This window comes from Hylobates moloch, unplaced genomic scaffold, assembly GCF_009828535.3.
Source record: "Hylobates moloch isolate HMO894 unplaced genomic scaffold, HMol_V3 SCAFFOLD_20, whole genome shotgun sequence".
NCBI lineage: Eukaryota > Metazoa > Chordata > Mammalia > Primates > Hylobatidae > Hylobates > Hylobates moloch.
Genome location: NW_026652295.1, coordinates 27392316 through 27413503, shown reverse-complemented (window position 1 = coordinate 27413503; position 21188 = coordinate 27392316). Strand labels below are relative to the sequence as shown.

The following is a 21188-nucleotide window of genomic DNA, read 5'->3' as shown; positions in this document are numbered from 1 at the left end:
TATCTATTATTATATATAATTATATTATCTATTATATAATTATATAATATAGATAATACATTATATATACATAAAACATATTCATATATTCTAGCTCTTGTCTACTGAAGGATCCTAGAGGCAATAATATATCCTAGTAGGGGGAGGTGAAGCTGGCTGGGCTTCTGGGTTGGGTGGGGACTTGGAGAACTTTTCTCTCTAGCTAAAGGATTGTAAACACACCAATCAGCACTCTGTGTCTAGATGAAGATTTGTAAATGCACTCTGTAAAAATGCACCAATCAGCGCTCTGTGTCTAGCTAAAGGTTTGTAAACGCACCAATCAGCACTCTGTAAAGACGGACCAATCAGCACTCTGTAAAATGGACCAATCAGCAGGATATGGGTGGGGCCAAATAAGGGCATATAAGCAGGCTACACCACCCCTCCCCCCTCCGCCCCCAAGCCAGCAGTGACAACCCACTCGCGTTCATTTTTGTGCTGTGGGAGCTTTGTTCTTTCTCTCTTAACAATAGATCTTGTTGCTGTTCAGTTTTTGGGTCTGCACTACCTTTAAGTGCTGTAACACTCACTACGACGGTCTGTGGCTTCACTCCTGAAGTCAGCGAGACCACGAACCCACCGGGAGAAACAACTCCGGATGCCCCACCTTTAAGAGCTGTAACACTCACTGTGAAGGTCTGCAGCTTACACTCCTGAAGTCAGGGAGGCCATGAACCCACTTGAAGGAAGAAGCAACTCTGGGCGTGCCATCCTTAGGAGCTGTAACATTCACTGCGAAGGTTTACGGCCTCACTGCTGAAGTCAAATGAGACCGTGAACCCACCGGAAGGAAGAAACTCCGGACACAACTGAACAGTGGAAGGAACAAACTCCAGACACACCATCTTTAAGAACTGTAACACCGCCAGGGTCTGCGGTTTCATTCTTGAAGTCAGGAAGACCAAGAACTCACTGGAAGGAACCAATTCCGGACACAGTGGACTGGCAGGATCCAATTCCAGACACAGTAGCAATGAGGTTATTCATTGCCTGAAATCCAGATCTTGGCTTCTATGTACCATTTTTCACTAATAAGCACTGTAGCTTCATGAAGCAACGGTGATTCTAGGTTTAGGGTAGGAATAGTATAAAATGGGACTGAAATATCTTGTATGAGAAAGTGAAGTGCACAAAAACTGTTGGGAACTTATCAAAGGAGATAGAAACCTGTTTGCGGCCGGGTGCAGTGGCTCACTTCTGTAATCCCAGCCCTTTGGGAGGTCGAGGTGGCGGATCACTTGAGGTCAGGAGTTCAAGACCAGCCTCAGTAAGGCATGGTGGTGTGTGCCTGTAATGCCAGATACTCAGGAGGCCGAGACACTTGAACCCGGAATGCGGAGGTTGCAGTGAGCTGAGATCGCGTCCACTGCACTCCAGCCTGGAGACTTTGTCAAAAAAGAAAAGAGAGGGAGCTGTTTGAAAGGGCTCCAGCTGACCAAATTTTAAATAATTTGAGCATCAACATAATAATGACAGTAATTATTTGTAAAGGAATCCATGAGTTCATCGTGATAAAACGAGACAGCAGGGAGAAGAAAAGGTATTCTTTGCAGGAAATGGCAACTAATAAATGTAGAAATGTGCTTCAGTTTCCTCACCTGTTACATGGAGATAATTATACCTAACTCACAGGGTTGTTATGCGGACGGAGTAAATGAATTAATACGTGTTAAAACAGTATGTTAGCCGTTATTATATTGCTCCCTAGACAACAATGTGCCACCTAGCATCTCACTAAGACTACAGACGGGTTTCAGCGTGACGACCACAGAGGTGAGGAAACCTCCGGCCTTCCTAGACGGAACACAGCCAGAACCGCTGTTACGCGGAGAGCGGGCCGCGGTGACGCATTTCCGGCCTTTGTAGTTTACCATTCTGTGGGCTGCGGTTGTCAAGGATTCAGAGCCGATGTGATCTGCGCTAGGTGGCATCTCCTCTTACGGATGCCTCGGTGAGCTTCAGAGTGGGGCTACCGCTGAGGGGCTTCGGAAGGGCCGGTCTGTGCGCTGCGACCTGGACTGGGTGTGGGGATTTGGCGGCGGGGTCTTCTTGGCCAGAGATGGGCCGGGCAGGTGGAGGGCAGAGGAGGTTGCTGCGCAGCCTGGAAGGGCCTTGTTAACCAAAAGTCAGCATCGTTGCCCCTACCTCTTTCCCCTACCCCATGTCTATTCCTGAGCTCTTCAACCTCTCTGCCCTGTACTGATGGCACTCTGAACTCTCCGTATCTGCATCTTAGGATCCGAATGGATTCGGATATGAAGAAATGTTTGTATTTTCCGATGTCTTATTCTCTACTGTGGACTTATTTTAAAGAATGAGCAGGGATAGTTTTAAAATATGCCACAGCCTTAGTCTAACTCACATAGTATAAAGGCTGTTGCTGCTATCGAATTTTTTAGAAGAATAAATAGCATCTACTATGTGCCAGCCCAGCACTGTTCTAAGCACTTTCCAAATATTATCTGCTTCTCATAACTCTATGAGATAGGCACTGTTATTATGTAGACTACACCCCACCTCCCTGTCCCGCCCCTTTTTAAAATTAACATACAAGAAGAAAACGAAGTTAAGTAACTTGCCCAAGGTCATAGAGCGAGTAAGGGGTGTAAGCAGGATTCAAATACAGGCAGTTTGGCTCCAGAGTCCATTTTTTTAAAACTTTTGCCATGCTAGCTCCACTCTGTTCCTGTATTAGCTTTACAGCTATAACCCGAGAAGTTACTCGCTCATTTGAATCCTGTCCTCCTTTTGTACCTCAGTAGTCCTGGGCTTCTATTTAGTATTTGATTGGAGAGAATATATCTGAAGACGTATGTCTTTCAGAGTGTTTCTGCAAACCTGATGAAACAGCCGTTTTATTGGTTTGTGTGCATGTTTTCACCCACCCATCTTGTTCTTTGAGCAATAGAAAAAGATTACAGTCTTGGCCCTAAGGGAAAGTAGCAACTATTAATTAACCCACCATTGTACCAAAATTGTACATTATCTTATTAAAAGATTAATTTGCACGTTTATATGCCAGGCTTTGTGCAAAAACACTTTGTATGCATGATCTCATTTAATATTCTCAACAAGTTAGCAAGGTAGTTGTTGACCTCATTTCATACATGAGCTTGAGGCTTAGAAAAATCAAGTAACTTGCCCAAGATCACTGTGTTAAAATTCACAGATGGCCTGGCACTGTGGCTCATGCCTGTAATCCCAGCACTTTGGGAGGCCGAGGTGGGTGTATCACCTGAGGTCGGGAGTTCGAGACCAGCCTGACCAATATGGTGAAACTCCATCCTACTAAAAATGCAAAAATGAGCCAGGAGTGGTGGTGGGCCCCTGTAATCCCAGCTACTCCGGAGGCTGAGGCAGGAGGATTTCTTGAACCTGGGAGGCAGAGGTTGCAAGTGAGCCGAGATCGCACCACTGCACTCCCGCCTGGGCAACAAGAGCAAGACTCTGTCTTAAAAAAAAAAAAAAAAAAAAGAAAAGAATTAACAAGCAGATCTGCCTGTGTTCTCTGCTACCTCATAATACCTTCTGCTTATCTAAGGTAAATAAAATATGTGGGCTTATATCAACTCTATGTGTATGTATGATTGCAAATGCATAGAAAAGGACACATTCCAGTATTTAAGACTGTTTATTTCAGGGTAGTAGAACTTGGTGAAAGAATTCTATATTCCTCTCTACTTTTTGGATTTAAAAAAATGGTTCTGAAGAGAAGTAATGGTACAAGATAAATTATGACTGAAGGTGAAAGGTGGGACTCATACAGTACATGACATATGAGTGGGCAGGAGGAAGAGGGTGAGCTGAAATGGATAAAGAAGACTTCAGAGAGGATGTGAGATTTGAATCAAGCTGCAGAGATTGGGTAGGGTTTGAATAAGGGAAGAAGGCAAGACCAAGCTCATGGCACAGGGATGAGAAACGCCTGATTAGAATAGTGAGAAGAAAAACCTGACGGGAGCTGAGAGTTTTTGCTTGTGGAATAGAGGAAACCAAGAGTGGAGCCAGACAACAGAAGCTAAAGGTCTGACTGGTTTTAAACTGTGCTTGAGAGTTTGGGAATTCATCCAATTAGTGAGGAGCCATAGATGGTGTCAGCGGAGGTGAGGGTCATGGGATGTATGATGATAAAGGCACATTTGTATTATGTGCTGCTTAGTCTTCACCTACGTTCATGTCCTTGGTAAAGAGCATCCTTCCATGAGGATGATGGTGGATTTGGGGGTGTTGAGCTTGCTGAGGCTCTAGGAGGAACCAACTTTAAAATGCAGATGTATTTTTTAAGGTAAGACTTATTATGCTAATTATATACCTGGCATATACATTGAGGTTGTGATCCTGAATGGAAGATTAGGAACTCTATGTTTCTGACGAGGAGGGTAGGATTACGAAAAACTGGGGAAGTCTTTTGGAGACACTGGGTTCAAAGAAGAACTCAGGTATGCTGGTGCAAGGATGTGGGTATTAAGGCCACCAGATAAAAGCAAAATCAGGTGAAGGAAAGCAAAAACGAACCCAGAGTATACAGAGAAAATAGGGATATTTATATTTGGGAAACTGTATAAAGATTTGAAACACCACATCCTAGAAATGAATTTTTCTGGGCAGCGCTCTAAGCTTCAGCTGCATTGTCTTTGAATAGAAAAACTTTGACTTGAAACCAAGCGGCACAGGTGGTAAATAAGAAAAAGACATTTTAGGACCCTAGAAGATTGAAAAAACAAGAAAGCGTAAGTGGCTGTTTCATCCTTTGAATCCATGGTACGTTTATTGAGTAATGTGAGAGTACATATTCTGAATTTAGCTATTTGATATTTGTACCACAAAACTTTCTTACCCTAGAACAAATTCAGCAGACCATGTTTCAAGCCATGATGATCTCTTCCCTGGATGATTATCATAGCATCCCTCTCTGCCTCCACTTAATCCCAAGGTCATTGACACAGCAGCTAGAGTTATGCTTTTGTATTAAATGTAAGTAAATTAACCACTTGACTAAAAAATCCCCAGTGGTTTCCATATCTCATAGAATACAAGCTAAAGCCCTTACCACTGCCTTTCACGATTGGTTCTCAAGCTCCCTGCTTTATCTCCTGTCAGTTTCCCTTTTGTTTTCTTTGTTCCAGCCATTGTTCAACTAGCTATTACCTGAAGAATCCAGGCGTGTTCCCACCTGCAAAAATTTGCACTTGCAGTTAGCTTTGCATGGAACAGTCTTTCTCCAGATAGCCATGTGACTTGCTTCTCACTTCCTTCAGGTCTGTTCAACCATTACCTTATCAAGGCCTTCCCTGACTCTATAAAATAGCAACTTTTCTTTCCCCTTACTCTCTAACTCCTTACCTTTATTTTCTCCATAGCATTTATCACTACTTCACAAATACTTAATTATTATCTGTTTCCTCTGACCCCTTTTCCTCATCCTGGCCCCTCTTTTCCCCAACAGAAGTTAGTGTTGTAGCAGTGGAGACTGTAAATTCTGACGTTAGATTTGTTGGGTTTGAGTTGCAGCTTCACTGCTTACTATCTGTAACTGACTTGAACTTTGGACTAGTAACTTAAACTTTTCATATCTCAGTTTTCTCATCTGTGATATGGGGGTAATAATAGCACCTTATTCATGGTTGTTTTGAGGATTAAATGGGTTAATATATATATAAAGCATCTGTAACAATACCTGGCACATTAAAAGCACTGTAAATGTCCGCTATTATTAATACTGTTACTAGGATGTAAATTCCATGAGACTAGGGACTTTGTTATAATTGCAGCTGTATCCCCAGTGCCTAGAACAGTACATGGAATATGGTAGGCTCTGAATAAATATCTGCCAAGTGAATGAGTGGTATATGAAAAGTTACAACAGAAAAAGATAGTATGGTAGTCACAGTGGTGGTGAGTTGCACCAAGAAAAGTAGAGGAAGGCTGGGCGCGATGGCTCACACCTGTAATCCCAGCAGTTTGGGAGGCTGAGGCAGGCAGATCGCAAGGTCAGTAGTTCGAAACCAGCCTGGCCAACATGGTGAAACCCCATTTCCACTAAAAAAATACAAAAATTAGTTAGGCATGGTAGCAGATACCTGTAATCCCAGCTACTCAGGAGGCTGAGGCAGGAGAATCATTTGAACCTGGGAGGCAGTGAGCTGAGATCATGCTGTTGCACTCCAGCCTGGGCGACAGGGTGAGATTCCGTCTCAAAAAAAAAAAAAAAAAAAAGTGGGGGAAAACATGAATTTGCAGATTCTGTCTCTAGAGGAAAAAATCCTCTGTACACTTCCTGGGGTAGTGATTACAGAAGGTAACCAAACCAAAGATGTCAGAACTTTATGGAGAGGATTATGTGTGCAGGTTATCCAGAAGGATGCTGTCCCATGCCAGTAGTTTTTTTCCTCTTTGATAAATATAACCAATAATCACAATATGAATCTAATTTTTCTTCTGGTTGTAATGTGATCAGTGTTCACTTGTAATTTAAATACCTGATATGGTTTGGCTGTGTCCCCACCCAAATCTCATCTTGAATTATAGTTCCCAATTTCTCATAATCCCCATGTGTCGTGGGAGGGACCCAGTAGGAGATAATTTAATTATGGGGGCAGGTACCTTCATGCTGTTCTGGTGACAGTGAGTTCTCATGAGATCTGATGGTTTTATAAGGGGCTTTTCTCCCTTTTGCTCGGCACTTCTCCTGCTGCTGCATGTGAAGAAGGACATGTTTGCTTTCCCTTCCACCATGATTGTAAGTTGCCTGAGGCCTCCCCAGCAATGCTGAACTGTGGCTCAATTAAACCTCTTTCCTTTATAAATTACCCAGTCTTGAGTATGTCTTTAGTAGCAGCTTGAGAACAGACTAATAAAATACCCTATTCTTAGTTATTTAATTTCACAATGCATGTCAACACCTAAGAATAGTGTAGGGTTGCTGGGCGCAGTGGCTAATGCCTGTAATCCCAGCAGTTTGGGAGGCCAAGGCGGGTGGATCATCTGAGGTCAGGAGTTCGAGACCAGCCTGGCCAACATGGTACAACCCTGTCTCTACTAAAAACACAAAAATTAGCCTGGCATGGTAGTGGGTGCCTGTAATACCAGCTACTCAGGAGGCTGAGGCAGGAGAATTGCTTGAACCCAGGAGGCAGAGGTTGCAGTGAACCAAGATCACGCCACTGTACTCCAGCCTGGGCAACAGAGCGAGACTCTTTCTCAAAAAACAAAAACAAAAAACAACAAATGGAATAGTGTAGGGTTATTTTTGCAATAGATTACAGTAATTTTACTTAAAACAAAAATATTTTATTCTACAGGTTATTGTTCATTTGTGGGTCATAAAATCTATGTGGTGTGTTACAACCTACCACATAGATTTTATAACCCACAAAATCTGTTCCCAGGCTTTTTTGTTTTGTCTTTTAATGAAAGAGGTTTAAAAATAATTGTATGTCACTATATAGAGCAAGGATACATAGTGTTTTGTGAAATTATTATTTTAGGTATTTGTGTATCTCATAAATGCACAAACATATACTTATATACATATGCATGTGTGTTCTGGGTTATAATATAAAATATTTCTTAATAAGAGTCCTGGTCAAAAAAGTTTGAAAGTCTCTGCTCGAAGATGGTGCTTAGAAATCGCTGGGTCATATAATTGTTTTTCTTTCAGAAAATTGTCTTCATTGATTACTATTCGGGTTAAGATTGCTCATAAGTTTGTTTGTGTTTGTTTTTGTTTTTGTTTTTTGGAGATGGAGTCTCGCTCTGTCGCCCAGGCTAGAGTGCAGTGGTGTGATCTCGGCCCACTGCAACCTCTGCCTCCCAGGTTCAAGCGATTCTCCAGCCTCAGCCTCCTGAGTAGCTGGGATAACAGGCGTGTGCCACCACGCCCAGCTAATTTTTGTATTTTTTAGTAGAGACGGGGTTTCGTCATGTTGGCCAGGCTGTTCTCAAACTCCTGACCTCAGGAGTCATAGACATTTGTCTTTTTATTAGCAGTAATTTTATTTTACATAAAATTGCCCACTCTCCACCTTCAAGTAGCTTCAAAGAGAAAAAGTTTCCGAGAAATTAAAGGGCAAGAAAAAGCTCAAATTCTACTCCTGTTTTAAAGTACTGGAACCAATATTTCCATCATTTTAGTATCTCTGAGCCTAGACCACTGCAGTCAACTACTTTGTGATTCTTTTGCCTTAGCCTTAAACCACTAAGATATTCATTTAATCATACAATAACATAAGAAAAATAACAGTGTTACCACTTTGGAGTTTACTAAGTAGCCAACTTCTTTGTGCTCATTATCCTCGTTTTATCTTTGTATCAACCTAGAAAGACAGGCAGTGTTGGTTTTAGGATTCCTGTTTTATAGATTGGAGAGACCAAGGCTCAAAACATGAAGCCCAAGACTCTGGAGGGAATACCTGCAGGGTGATGTCTCAGTCCAAGACCTTCCACACTTTAAACCTAGATCTGCCTCCTGCATACCTCCTATGGCTGGAGGGACTCTGCCTCCTCTCTCTAAATGCATTTCTTACGGTTCTTATTCTTTTTATCTTCTTTACTTTCCCTCCATCCTCCATTTGTTTCCCTTTTCTTCTTGATTCTTGGTGTCATCTGTGACCACTTGGGCCCAAAGTGCTTTTTTACCTTCATACAGCTAAAATTTACCCTGAATTTAGTATCTTGCTATTCAAATGGAAACCAAATATACTCAAGCTAATTTGAGCTGTTTCAGTCAGGATGATTGAAACAGTACCTTCCTTGAGAAAACTGTAGGAGTTTTTGTTCCATTTCTTTTTTCTTCCTATATTATCTGGATTCATATTTCTAAAGTATCTATCATTAGTCATGTTTTGGTGTTCCTTCATGAGACAGAGTGACTGATTTTAGTGTAAATACTCCAGTCCCTCCTTGTCCTGAGGTTTTCTGCCTTTTTATATTTTTTTCTTCGTAAATTATTGTCTAGATCTCGGGGTTTCCAGAAGAAAAGATCAAGGGAGAATTATCAAGAATAGATTCTTTTTCTGAATAGTTAAACCTTTGATGGCCATAACCTTGACCCTTCAGACTGCAGAGATGCAGGAAGGACTTCTGGCAGTGAAGGTAAAGGAGGAAGAGGAGGAACATTCCTGTGGGCCAGAATCAGGCCTGTCAAGAAATAACCTTCATACCAGAGAGATCTTTCGTAGACGCTTCAGGCAGTTCTGCTATCAGGAGTCCCCTGGGCCCCGGGAGGCTCTTCAAAGACTCCAGGAGCTCTGCCGTCAGTGGCTGAGACCAGAGATGCACACCAAGGAGCAGATCCTAGAGCTGCTGGTGCTGGAGCAGTTCCTGACTATCCTGCCCGAGGAGCTGCAGGCCTGGGTCAGAGAGCACCATCCTGTGAGTGGAGAGGAGGCAGTGACTGTGCTGGAGGATTTGGAGAGAGAGCTGGATGAACCAGGAGAGCAGGTGAGAAGATGGGAGAACAGGGGTTTGTACCTGTAAGAACAAGTATGGGGTTTCAGTGCAACAAGAAAAGGTAGAGGAGGAGGATTTTTTTTTATGCCAGACTTGATCTTCTTCTGTAGGCTTTTAATCTCTCTGCCTCTGTTTTTTCTTTGTGAGCTTCTTGGTCCTTCTTTTCTATCGAGTGGCCCTGAGAAGGCCTCCTTGCCATGTTCTTTCTGATATTTGGCTTCCAACTGTCCTTGATTTCCACCAGGTCCTGAGCCATGCTCATGAACAGGAAGAGTTTGTAAAGGAGAAGGCAACTCCAGCAGCAGCTCAGGAGTCATCAAATGACCAATTCCAAACCTTGGAAGAGCAACTTCGGTATAATTTGCGAGAGGTGTGCCCGGTTCAGGAGATTGGTGAGGATTAGAATTTCCTCAGAGAGCCTACCTCATTCCCTGAATATTTATCAATTCAACACATTTATTTAGTGTCTGCTGTATGCCAGGCACTGTGCCAGGTACCAGGGATACAGTGATAAACAAGGCAGATGTGGTCCCCACTCTCATGAAGTTTACAGTCTAGTGGGAGAGGCAGACAATTAAGTAAGCAGTTATAATACTGTGCATCTTTTCCCTGAGGTCTGGGTATAATAGCTTTAGAGTGGAAAAATAAACAGAAAAGGTGGCTACTTGTCCCCTTCCACCCATTCTCCTGGCCACTTTTTTTCTTTGGTCTTTGGAAAGATAATCTGTTATTTTTCATACTTCATGTTATCTTTCATGTTGTTATTATTTTAGATGGCAAGGCTGGGACTTGGAATGTGGAGTTAGCCCCGAAGAGGGAGATTTCTCAGGAAGTGAAATCTCTTATACAAGTTCTTGGAAAACAGAATGGTAATATTACTCAGATGCCTGAGTATGGAGATATCTGTGACCATGAGGGCAGATTGGAAAAGCAAAGGGTGAGCTCTTCAGTGGAGAGACCCTATATTTGTAGTGAATGTGGAAAAAGCTTCACCCAGAATTCCATCCTTATTGAGCACCAGAGAACACACACAGGTGAGAAGCCTTATGAATGTGACGAGTGTGGGCGGGCCTTCAGCCAGCGGTCAGGCCTATTCCAGCATCAGAGACTCCACACTGGGGAGAAGCGCTACCAGTGCAGTGTTTGTGGCAAAGCCTTCAGCCAGAACGCCGGGCTTTTCCATCACCTCAGAATTCACACTGGGGAGAAGCCTTACCAGTGCAATCAGTGCAATAAGAGTTTTAGTCGACGTTCAGTCCTCATTAAGCATCAGAGAATTCACACTGGAGAGAGACCTTATGAATGTGAAGAATGTGGCAAGAACTTCATTTACCATTGCAACCTAATTCAGCATCGGAAAGTCCACCCTGTGGCTGAATCAAGTTAGCTCCTTGGAAAAGGTAGGGAATAATATTTTTTTCTTTGTCCCTGCTGTGTCCTCTAGCATAGAAAAGTCCAAGGGAAAGCCAGTAAAAATTCCCTTATTTTTATGCAGAGAGAAGCATAATATCTTAAATACATCTGCCGAGTTCTCTGATCAGTGACATCCACAGCTTTGTGATACTGAATGTTGCCTCTTGTGTTGATTTCATCATGTATGCTGTAGACCTAGTTTCACACACATCTGTGCAAGAAGTTTTCTAAGTATATTTCAGGAAAACTTCTTCATCCTAGTTTTTAAAAACTTTAAAAAAAAGTTTAAAATAATTGTATGTAGGCTGAGTACAAAATAATCTCAAAGGCAGTTCACTGAGTATTTAAAAATTAACTTAAAAATAATTGTAATAAAATTCATAATATAGGTTTACTGACTTCTTTCCATTCACTTAAAATATGATAATTTGCTTTGTAACCTACAAAAAGGGGCAGATGAATCCTCCTATATAAATGTAGATTTATAGTAAGTTAGATTTCTGTAGATTTTTTAGTAAGTTAGCCTTTAGGAACCAAGGAATTGAAGCAGCCATATGTTATTAGCAGCTCAGTAGCTCTTCATAACAAATATTGCTCATGATTTTAAATTTACGCAGAGGCTAAGAAACTTAGCTAAAAATCTGATATCTCGCCTCAGATTTTTTATTGGAAAATATAGGCCTCTTTGTATTTTTCCCGTAACATATAATGAGCATTTTTTTGTTTTTGCCTTTTTCTCCTTTATTCAATATTTTGTATGGAAAATTTGAAACATATTCAAGATTGAAGAGTATGATCACTCTTTCATGTTGATTTTTTTATAACCTCCACATTTCTCAGCATTTACTATTGATTACCACCAAGGTCATACATAGAAAAATTTATTTCCCTTAACATTGACTTAGTAACTCTTTACAAAGCTTTACACAAGGTCCAGGAGACAAAGAAATGGAAAACCTATGGTGAAAACAATGTGGTTTAGAATACACCCAAATACCCAATACATAGTAAGTAACTTAAGAATAACAGAATCACTCTAAGGGACCTTAGAGATCACTTCTGCTTGCTCTTATTTTACAGATAAGAGAAAAGGAAGTTCTGGGAAGTAACTAAGATCATAGAGCCAGTTAAAAGCAGAGCTGGAACTAGAACCCTGTCTCCTAGTTCCTAGTGTAACACTCTATTAAGCCACTGGGGGCATTATATCACCAAATAAAAATTATAAGTATATGGAATTTATAGGATTTATAAGTCACTGAAGTTGCTCAACAAACCCGCCCATTTATGTTTCAATAAATGCACAACTCCTCTATTTAATTTACAGTGGAGTCCAGGAAAGACTCTTCTCATTTATTCCTCATTGAAAACATTTTATTTATTTTTGTAATTATTATTTTTAGCTTTTAAAATTTAATTTACTTAGTAGGACTTTTTAAAAAAGATAATTCATTCTTCACCTGGTCAAAATAATACAAAAAAATCAAAATAATACAAAAAGGTCTACTTTCCCTTTATAAGTAGCCATTGTACTAGTTTCTTATGTATCTTTCAGTGTTTCTTTATGTAAATATAGGCAAATATGAATGTATAATCTTGTTTCTTCCATTACTCAGGAAGATGGCATATTATTTATACTCTTCTAATACCTTGCTGTTTTCATGAAGGAATATAATCTTTAGAGATATCCACATCCTAACATAGAACTTCTTCATTCCTTTTATAAGTGAATAGAATTTTATTTGTTCATACTCCATAGTTTATTTAACAAACTCCTATAGATGAAAAAACTCACTATTTTAAAATGTTACATATTCTGTTTCATTCTTCTCCCCAGTTTAGTCCAAGTTAAGTTCCTTCTGTTTAAAAGCTAACAGCTTTCATATGAGCTAGGAAACAAGGTGTGGGCAACCAGAATTGCACATAATTCTTCTACAGAGAAATGGAGAAGTGATGGGTGGTATTTTTCAGTTTAGTGTATTTGGTTCTATCACATATTCTTACACCTGACATCTCAAACTGTTTGTGTCACTACTTAAGGCTAATTGTGGGTATTATAAAAAATCTTACATTTCCTCAAGAGTATTTTCTATTGTGTCTTGAGGTTAAATTATTTCCAAGAGAAATAGCTACAGATTTGTGAGTGAAGTTAAGAAAAATATAGTAGACTCGAGTTTGAAGTAAAATCAACTTCTCAAGTAAATACGTATTCCATAAAGTGATATAATACATATTCTATGGTATTCTGAGTTTATAAATATCTTAAATGCCTCTCCATTTAAGATACTGAGAAAAGTGAAGTCGAAAGTGCTTAAGCACTTGTAGTAATCTTTGTCTTTTATTGCCTTAAAAATTTTGTAAAGGAAACCAATTACGAACAGACATAATTGTGAATTATATATGGTTTCATAGACACTTACACTTGGAGCCCTGAGACCCATTGTAGGCATCTGCAAACAACAGCAACAACAAAGTGGGTTGGAAAGAAAAAAGAACAAAATATGAGAACATAAAAAAGAATCAGACAGAAGGTAAAATTAGATGCTAAAACTCTAGATTAGGCAAAAAATGTTGACCAAAGGAAAAATAAAAAGATAGATGCAGAGACAGAGTGTTGCCAAGAAACATGCTTCATCTTCATAATAATTATTAGAAATCTCTCTTATTTATCAACTGGTCCAAGTTTTTAGATACTATTGTCTTAAGCAGTGAAAATAATCTCACTGCCTTTTACTACTCACACTTTTTATTACTTTCCATAAAATGGAGGATAGGGAGAAAAGCATAGTCTATAAACCACTGTGATTTTTAGATCTCCTCAAACCTATCCCCAGTTTTCTATGCCAGCTGCCAATGGGCAGTGTTGAAAGCACTATTTCTTGATGATACCTGCACTAGAATCACCTGGGTTGTTTGTCTGAACTGCAGTTTTCTGAGCCCCACCCCAGACCTACTGAATCAGTTTCTGAGGCAGAGCCTGAAAATCTGTATCTAATTAGCATATCAGTGGTCCACACACATAAGGTAACTATATAATTTATTGTCCAATCTGGGACACTTGAAAATGAAAAGGAGTGCTGTTAATAATTACACCAAGACAACAGGTATAAACCAGGAGGTATGGGCCCCATACCAATAATTTTTGCAATAGGCAATATTTTTTCAACCAAGGATATAGAAGAGACAGAGAATCAGAAAGATTACAATGTTCTGTCATGAAAGCTAAGGCAGAATATATATGAAAAAGGCTGTTGGAGACTTAGGTGTAGCCACCTAGCCTGAGGTAACCCCCAGTAATAGATCTATTGAATTAGGAAAGAAAGGATGGGATAATATGTCTGCACAAACAAAACAGAGGGCCCCCCATCCCGCCCCCATTAAGACAAACTCATTGTTAACATAGCTAGTTACCTAAGATGAACCTATTGAGTGAATGGTTTACCAGACAAGATGGACAACGTCCTGGAAGCACAGGAGTGTTTCAGTGGTATAGGGACTGATGGAGTACAGTGTTCAACCTTATACTGTAGAAGAAAGTGAGAAGATAGAGTACTGGATCAGAGCTTGCAGTGTTAAGGCAAACAGTGAACCATTTTAAGCAGGTAGTCGGGTGAAGGGGAAGGGGGCAGATATTGTACCAAGTAGTTTCATAATTTATCACATTCACTCCACATCATTTGTTGGCTGTGGAGAGGAGTCCTCTTGCCACTTGATGGTACCAAAGACAGCTGACCCTGCCTTAAGTGTGTCAATAGATCTTCATAGCTATTCAGCAATTGCCTCAAGATCATTGACTGCAGGGGTGGGGGTGGGGGTGGTGGCCTCCCCTCATCACCCCTGACTTCTGCTAATTCATTGTAGAGGGGTATGTAGTCAGGGATCTGTAAGCCCCAAACTTGCTAGTGGTTAAGTTACTCGGGGGGACCTGATTTATTTAAACGGGTTTAAAACAATGGAGAGCAAGCCAACATCTTCCCCTTTTTCCTCAGGTGGGTGTTGATTATTGCATTTGACCCTTGGGGGCAGAGTGAAGGTAACTGGACAATTTGTGTGGTACAGATAATACCAGACCTGGGGTTGGTTGGTTGGTTGATTTTTTTGTTTGGAAAGCCCTTTATCTTCTGAGAGGCATGACCAGGGCTGTGGGAGGAGCTCTGAGTGTGCCTGTGCCTAGACTCCTACATTCCCATCAGCCATCCCAGGAGCTTGGTTGGGGTCTGAGGTGCTCGTTGGGGCCGAATTGAGGAATCTCCCTGAGGATAGAGGGAAAGACCCTGATGCCTGAGACCCGGGAGGACCGGGGACCTAGGACCTAGGGAACGGAGGACGCGGCAGGATGCAGTGCGAGCAATCAAGTGTCTTCAGCAGGGGAGAGAGAGAAGCCAGCCCAGACTGAGTGGCTGCTGGACACAAGAGGTTACGACCCCTGTCGGCCTGAGCCTTTTTGAGGCGGCTTCTGCGCTCACAAAGGCGAGCCAGGTGGTGTGCACAAACGAACCACTGAGATTGATGGGTCCTCCAAAAATCCTAGAGAGGCGGCAGAGGAGCCGGCCGAAGTGCGTTGGAACATGGACGTTCTTCAGGTATCCTGTGCGTTGTGGACCAAGTATTTCCTTTCTCCTAGAGAACTGTTCAGTTTTTAGTGTCCCGGGACTGTGTGTGTAGGCGGTGTCCTGGTCTCTTCTACCCATGCAAGATGCTCTATACTTTCTCAGCGATCCAGAGATCACAGTACTTGGAGGGGGTGCTGTTGCCCCCTTTTCCAGGGCTTGCTCGAGTTCCCCTCTTTTACGTAGATCTCTCAGGATCAGGATTTCGTGTTTTGTGTCGGCTCCATCAGACATTTCAGCGATGCATTTCAGAGATGCAGAGAACTGAACAAAGCGCTGTACAGAGCTGGGTCTGTATGGATCACCCTCTTCTGAGATGAGGGCACAGACTTACCAGCAAGGAGGCCTCACTGGAATCCATCAGCTGACAGGTCCTTATGGCCAAAAGCTGGCTTCCGTATACTTTTTCTGAATCCTGCAGCCATTTTAACCTGAACAGTTTTTTCAGAGTTTTCATAAAAATCCCCTATACTAGTGGTCACATTGTGTATCTGTAAAGGATTAGTACTTAAAAGAAAAATACTTTACATGATCCCCACAATTCTGCAAAACAGAGAGAAGTGGTACGTGAATTTCTCTGAGTAAGAAAACATTCAGAAGTTAGCACATTCAAGCAAGCATTTATTGAGTGCCACATAACGGGCCAGGCTTTATGTTGCAAAACTGGGAATAAGCCAGATAAAAGGCATTTCTTACTGTATAGTGTAATGGGAAAGACATGTTGCCTTGAGGAAAATAAACTTCGTACATAGGGACTTTGGAGGTGGAACGTTAAAGATAACTTCCCTGAGTAGGCAATAGCAGAGCTGTCTCTGGACTATCAGAAGTTGGATAGCAAAGAAGAAATGGACCTTGAGGGATAGTAATAGTATGTGAAGGAGGGATCAGAAAACCATTTCAGAAAACCGCAAGTAAATGAAGGTGGGTGCATTCCAGCCTGGGCAACAAGAGTGGCAGAGGTGGGGCAAAGAGAGTAGAGAGTAACTGAAATATGCTGAGGAATTTAAAGTTTATAGGGCAGTGTGCTTTTCCATTTTCTTAATGTCACAGCACATGAAGAAAATTTGTATGCACACTTCCTGGCCACCCCGGTAGCTGAAGAGATCAGTATGCTGGTACTCCTATAAGCCATTTGAAGCACCCAGTAAACTGTGGCAATGCACAGTAGTGGGGCAGTTATATGCTCTGTCTGGATTTAAGCAGAGGAGTAATGTAATCTTACTAGCTTTCTAGAAATATTCTAGAAGTGGTGTGGTGAATGAATTGGAAGGGGGCAAAACTGAAAGCAAGAGAGACAAGAGACCTGTAGTTGCTAAAGAAGGAACCAAAACCATAAGTTGGTGAAAGTAAGTCACTGGCTATAGAAATAAAGAGGGCACCAAGTGGAACTGTGTTAAAGATTACAGATTTAACTAGACCTGATAACTAATTAGATTGATGAAAGTGAGAAAGAAAAGGTACTGAGAGCACTTCCTGTCACACACTAAATACTATATAAGTATTCTTTAAATATAATAAATGTAGCCAAGGATAAATAGGCAGGCTTTTGGATTAAATTATTAGGTAAATGTGGCACAATTTTATAAGGGATGGCTAATATTGGAGAATAAATTGGTCACAAGGGGAAAATGATGAAGTTTTGGTGGTGAGTTGAAGATGCTTGTAAGACATACAAGTGAAAAGGTCTAATGCACCACTGGACTGTAAGGGCCTGGAGCTCCAAAGAAAGATTGGTATGAGAGAATCAGGCTTAGGAGTTTTCAGGTGAAAGCTGATGTCATCGAATGATTGAGGTTACCCAGAATGAATATGGGATGAGAATAAGGCTGGATTTCAATTTAGGATACTAAACATTTTTTTTTCTTGACAGAGTTTTGCTCTTGTTGTCCATGCTGGAGTGCAGTGGCTTGACCTCGGCTCACCACAACCTCCGCCTCCCGGGTTCAAGCAATTCTCCTGCCTCAGCCTCCCAAATAGCTAGGATTACAGGCACGCGCCACCACTCCTGGCTAATTTTGTATTTTTAGGAGAGATGGGGTTTCTCCATGTTGGTCAGGCTGGTCTCGAACTCCTGACCTCAGGTGATCCGCCTGCCTCAGCTTCCCAAAGTGTTGGGATTACAGGCGTGAGCCATCGTGCCCGGCTTGATACTAGACATTTTTGACAGGCAGAATAAGAGCCAAGAAGTAGACTAAATAATAGTCATTAGAAACATATTTAACAGGTACTTATATAATACAGTCATGTGCCACACAGCGATGTTTCAGTCAACAGCAGACCACGTGTACAATAATAGTTCCGTAAGATTATAATAACATATTTTTACTGTACCTTTTCTGTGTTGATACGTTTAGATATACAAATACTTGGCTTTGTGTTATAGCTGCCTACAATATTCAATACAGAAACATGCCGTACAGGTTTGTAGCCTAGGAGCATTAGGTTATACACTATAACCTAGGTGTATAGTAGGCTCTACAATCTAGGTTTGTAGAAGTACAGTCTATGATATTCTCACAATGATGAAATTGCCTAAAGACACATTTCTCAGAACATAACCATGTGATTAAGCAATGCATAACTGTTCTTCCTCAGTGCCAAGCATTAGGCTAAACACTACAAAAACCAACTTGTGGAAAAACAACCAGAAGAGCATAGTGTTTCTTAGAAGATTGGGAGTAGTTAGCAGTGTTAGGTGCTGCAGGGGCATCTGGTAGGAAAAGGACTGAAAAATACCCACTGGGTTTGTGTACCAAGGGGGCCCTGTTTAATTAACTTGGGACTGATAAGTCAGATGTGAGGTCCCCTGACTGACATGCACACTATTCTAAAATTCAAAATACTTTTGGGCCAGGCACGGCGGCTCATGCCTGTAATCCCAGCACTTTGGGAGGCCGAGGCGGGTGGATCACCTGAGGTCAGGAGTTTGAGACCAGCCTGACCAACATGGTGAAACCCTGTCTCTACTAAAAATACAAAATTAGCTGAGTGTGGTGGCACATGCCTGTAATCTCAGCTACTTGGGAGGCTGAGTCAGGAGGATGCTTGAACCCAGGAGGCAGAGGCTGCAGTGAGCCGAGATCATGCCATTGCATTCCAGCCTGGGCAATTGGAGAGAAACTCTGTCTCAAACAAACAAACAAACTTTTGAAATCATCTAGCACAATTCTTGGCACAGAGAAGTTGACTTATACAGGCATATGTCATTTTACTTGCACTTTGCTTTATTGCACTTCACAGATACTGTGTTTTCTGCAAATTGAAAGTTTGTGGCAACCCTGCATCAAGCAAGTCTGTCAACATCATTTTTCCAACATCATGTGCACACTTCGTGTTTCTGTGTCACATTTTGGTAATTGAGTATTTCAAAATTTAAAATTATTATTATATCTATTATGGTGATCTGTGATCAGTGATCTTTGATGTAATTTGCAATTGTTTTGGGGCACCCATATAAGATGCCTAACTTAACTGATAAATGTGGTGTGTGTTCTGACTCTTCCACCAACCAACCATTGCCCCATTTCTCTCTCCTCAGGCCTCCCTGTTCCCTAAGACACAACAGTATTGAAATGAAACCAGTTAATAACACTACAGTGGCCTCTCAGTGTTCACGTGAAAGGAAGAGTTTCACATCTCTCTCTTTAAATCAAAAGCTAGAAATGATTAAGCTTAGTGAGGAAGACAGGTTGAAAGCTGAGATAGGTTGAAAGCTAGGCCTCTTGTACCAAACAGCCAGTTGTGAATGCAAAGGAAAAGTTCTTGAAGGAAGTTAAAGCCACTCCACTGAACACATGAGTGATAAGAAAGCAAAACAGCTTTATTGCTGATACGGAGAAAGTTTGAGTGATCTGGAAAGAAGATCAAACCAGCCACAACATGCCTTTAAGCCACAGCCTAATCCACAGCAGGGTCCTAACTTTCTTCAATTCTGTGACGGCTGAGAGAGATGAGGAAGCTGCAGAAAAAAAGTTAGAAGCTAGCAGAGGTTGGTTCATGAGGTTTAAGGAAAGAAGCTGTCTCCACAATATAACAGTGCAAAGTGAAGCAGCAAATGTTGATGTAGACACTGCAGCAAGTTATTCAGAAAACCTAGCTAAGATAGTGGATGAAGGTGGCTATACTAAACAACAGATTTTTAATGTAGATGAAACACTTTATATTGGAAGAAGATAACATTTTGGAATTCCATAACTAGAGAGAAGTCAGTGCCTGGCTTCAAAGGACAGTCTGACTTTCTTGATAGAGCTAATGGAGCTGGTGACTTGAAGTTGAAGCCAATGCTCATTTACTAAGCTGAAAATTCTAGAGTCCTTAAGGATCATGCTGGCTGGGCATACTGTAATCCTAGCACATTGGGAGGCCAAGTCAGGAGGATTGCTGAGCCCAAGAGTTTGAGACCAGCCTGGGCAACATGGAAAAACCCTGTCTCTACAAAAAAATACAAAAATTAGCTGGGTGTGGTGGTACACACCTGTGGTCCCAGCTACTAGGGAGGCTAAGGTGGGTAGATTGCTTGAGCCTGTGAAGCAGAGGTTGCAGTGAGCCAAGATTGCACCACTGCACTCCAGCCTGGGTAACAGAGAAAGACCCTGTCTCAAACAAACAAAAAGAATCATGCTAAATCTACTCTGCCTGTGCTCTAAAAATGGAATAACAAAGCCTGGATGATAGCACATTTATTTACAACATGGTTTACTGAATATTTTAAGCCCGCTGTTGAGACGTACTGCTCAGAAAAAAAAAAAGATTCCTTTCAAAATATTACTGCTCATTGACAATGCACCAAGTCACTGAAGAGCTCTGAGGGAGATGTACAAAAAGGTTAATACTGTTTTCATGCCTGCTAACACAGCTAACCATTCCACAGCCCACAGATCAAGGAGTAATTTCAACTTTCAAGTCTTATCATTTAAGAAATACATTTTGTCAGGGTATAGCTGCCATAGATAGTGATTCCTCTGATGGATCTGAGCAAAGTACATTGAAAACCTTCTGGAGAGGATTCACATTCTAGATGCAATTAAGAACATTTGTGATTCATGGGAGGAGATCAAAATATCAACATGAACAGGAGTTTGGAAAAAGTTGATTCCCATCCTCATGGATGACTTTAACAGGTTCAAGGCTTCAGTGGAGGAAATAACTGTAGATATAGTGGAAATAGCAAGAGAACTAGAAGTGTAGCCTGAAGATGTGACAGAATTGCTGCATTCTTATGATAAAATTTGAATGGATGAGAAGTTGCTTCTTATGGATAAGTAAAGAAAGTGGTTTCTTGAGATGAAATCTACTCCTGGGGAAGATGCTGTGAAATTGTTGAAATAACAGCAAAGAATTTAGAATGTCATATAAACTTAACGGATAAAGCAGTGGCAGAGTTTGAGAGGATTGACTCCAATTTTCTGTGGGTAAAATGCTATTAAACAGCATCACATACCACAGAGAAATAGTTCATGAAAGGAAGAGTCAATTGATGCAGCAAACTTCAGTTTTGTCATGTTTTAAGAAATTGCCACAGCCACCTGAACCTTCAGCAGTTATCACCCTAATCAGCCATGAGTCAGCAGACATTAAGGCAAGACCCTGCAGCCTCAAAAAGATTATAACTCACTGAAGAGTCCTGCATTTTTTATAGCAATAAAGTATCTTTCAATTCAGGTATGTGCATTTTTT

General features: G+C 41.2%; 1 protein-coding gene across 9 annotated transcripts in view; it reads left to right on the top strand.

Annotated features, from left to right (window-relative positions):
- The first annotated feature begins 1298 nt into the window (after positions 1-1298).
- The window catches only part of ZSCAN23 (zinc finger and SCAN domain containing 23), a 30828-nt gene continuing 10938 nt past the window's right edge, over positions 1299-21188 (top strand). For 3 of the 9 annotated variants that reach the window (XR_009211296.1, XR_009211300.1, XR_009211295.1), the window contains exons 1-5: positions 1299-1993; positions 8999-9483; positions 9737-9884; positions 10266-10892; positions 19051-21173. Coding sequence is in view for 2 of the 9 variants with exons in the window: in XM_058432333.1 (XP_058288316.1) it covers positions 9076-9483; positions 9737-9884; positions 10266-10879 (1170 nt within the window). In the remaining 7 variants the exon portion in view is untranslated. Of the gene's footprint in view, positions 1994-3964; positions 5017-5168; positions 5301-8824; positions 9484-9736; positions 9885-10265; positions 10893-10987; positions 17501-17670; positions 18865-19050; positions 21174-21188 lie in introns of those variants that run through there. The other 6 variants (XR_009211297.1, XR_009211298.1, XM_058432333.1 and 3 more) reach the window with 6 other exon arrangements.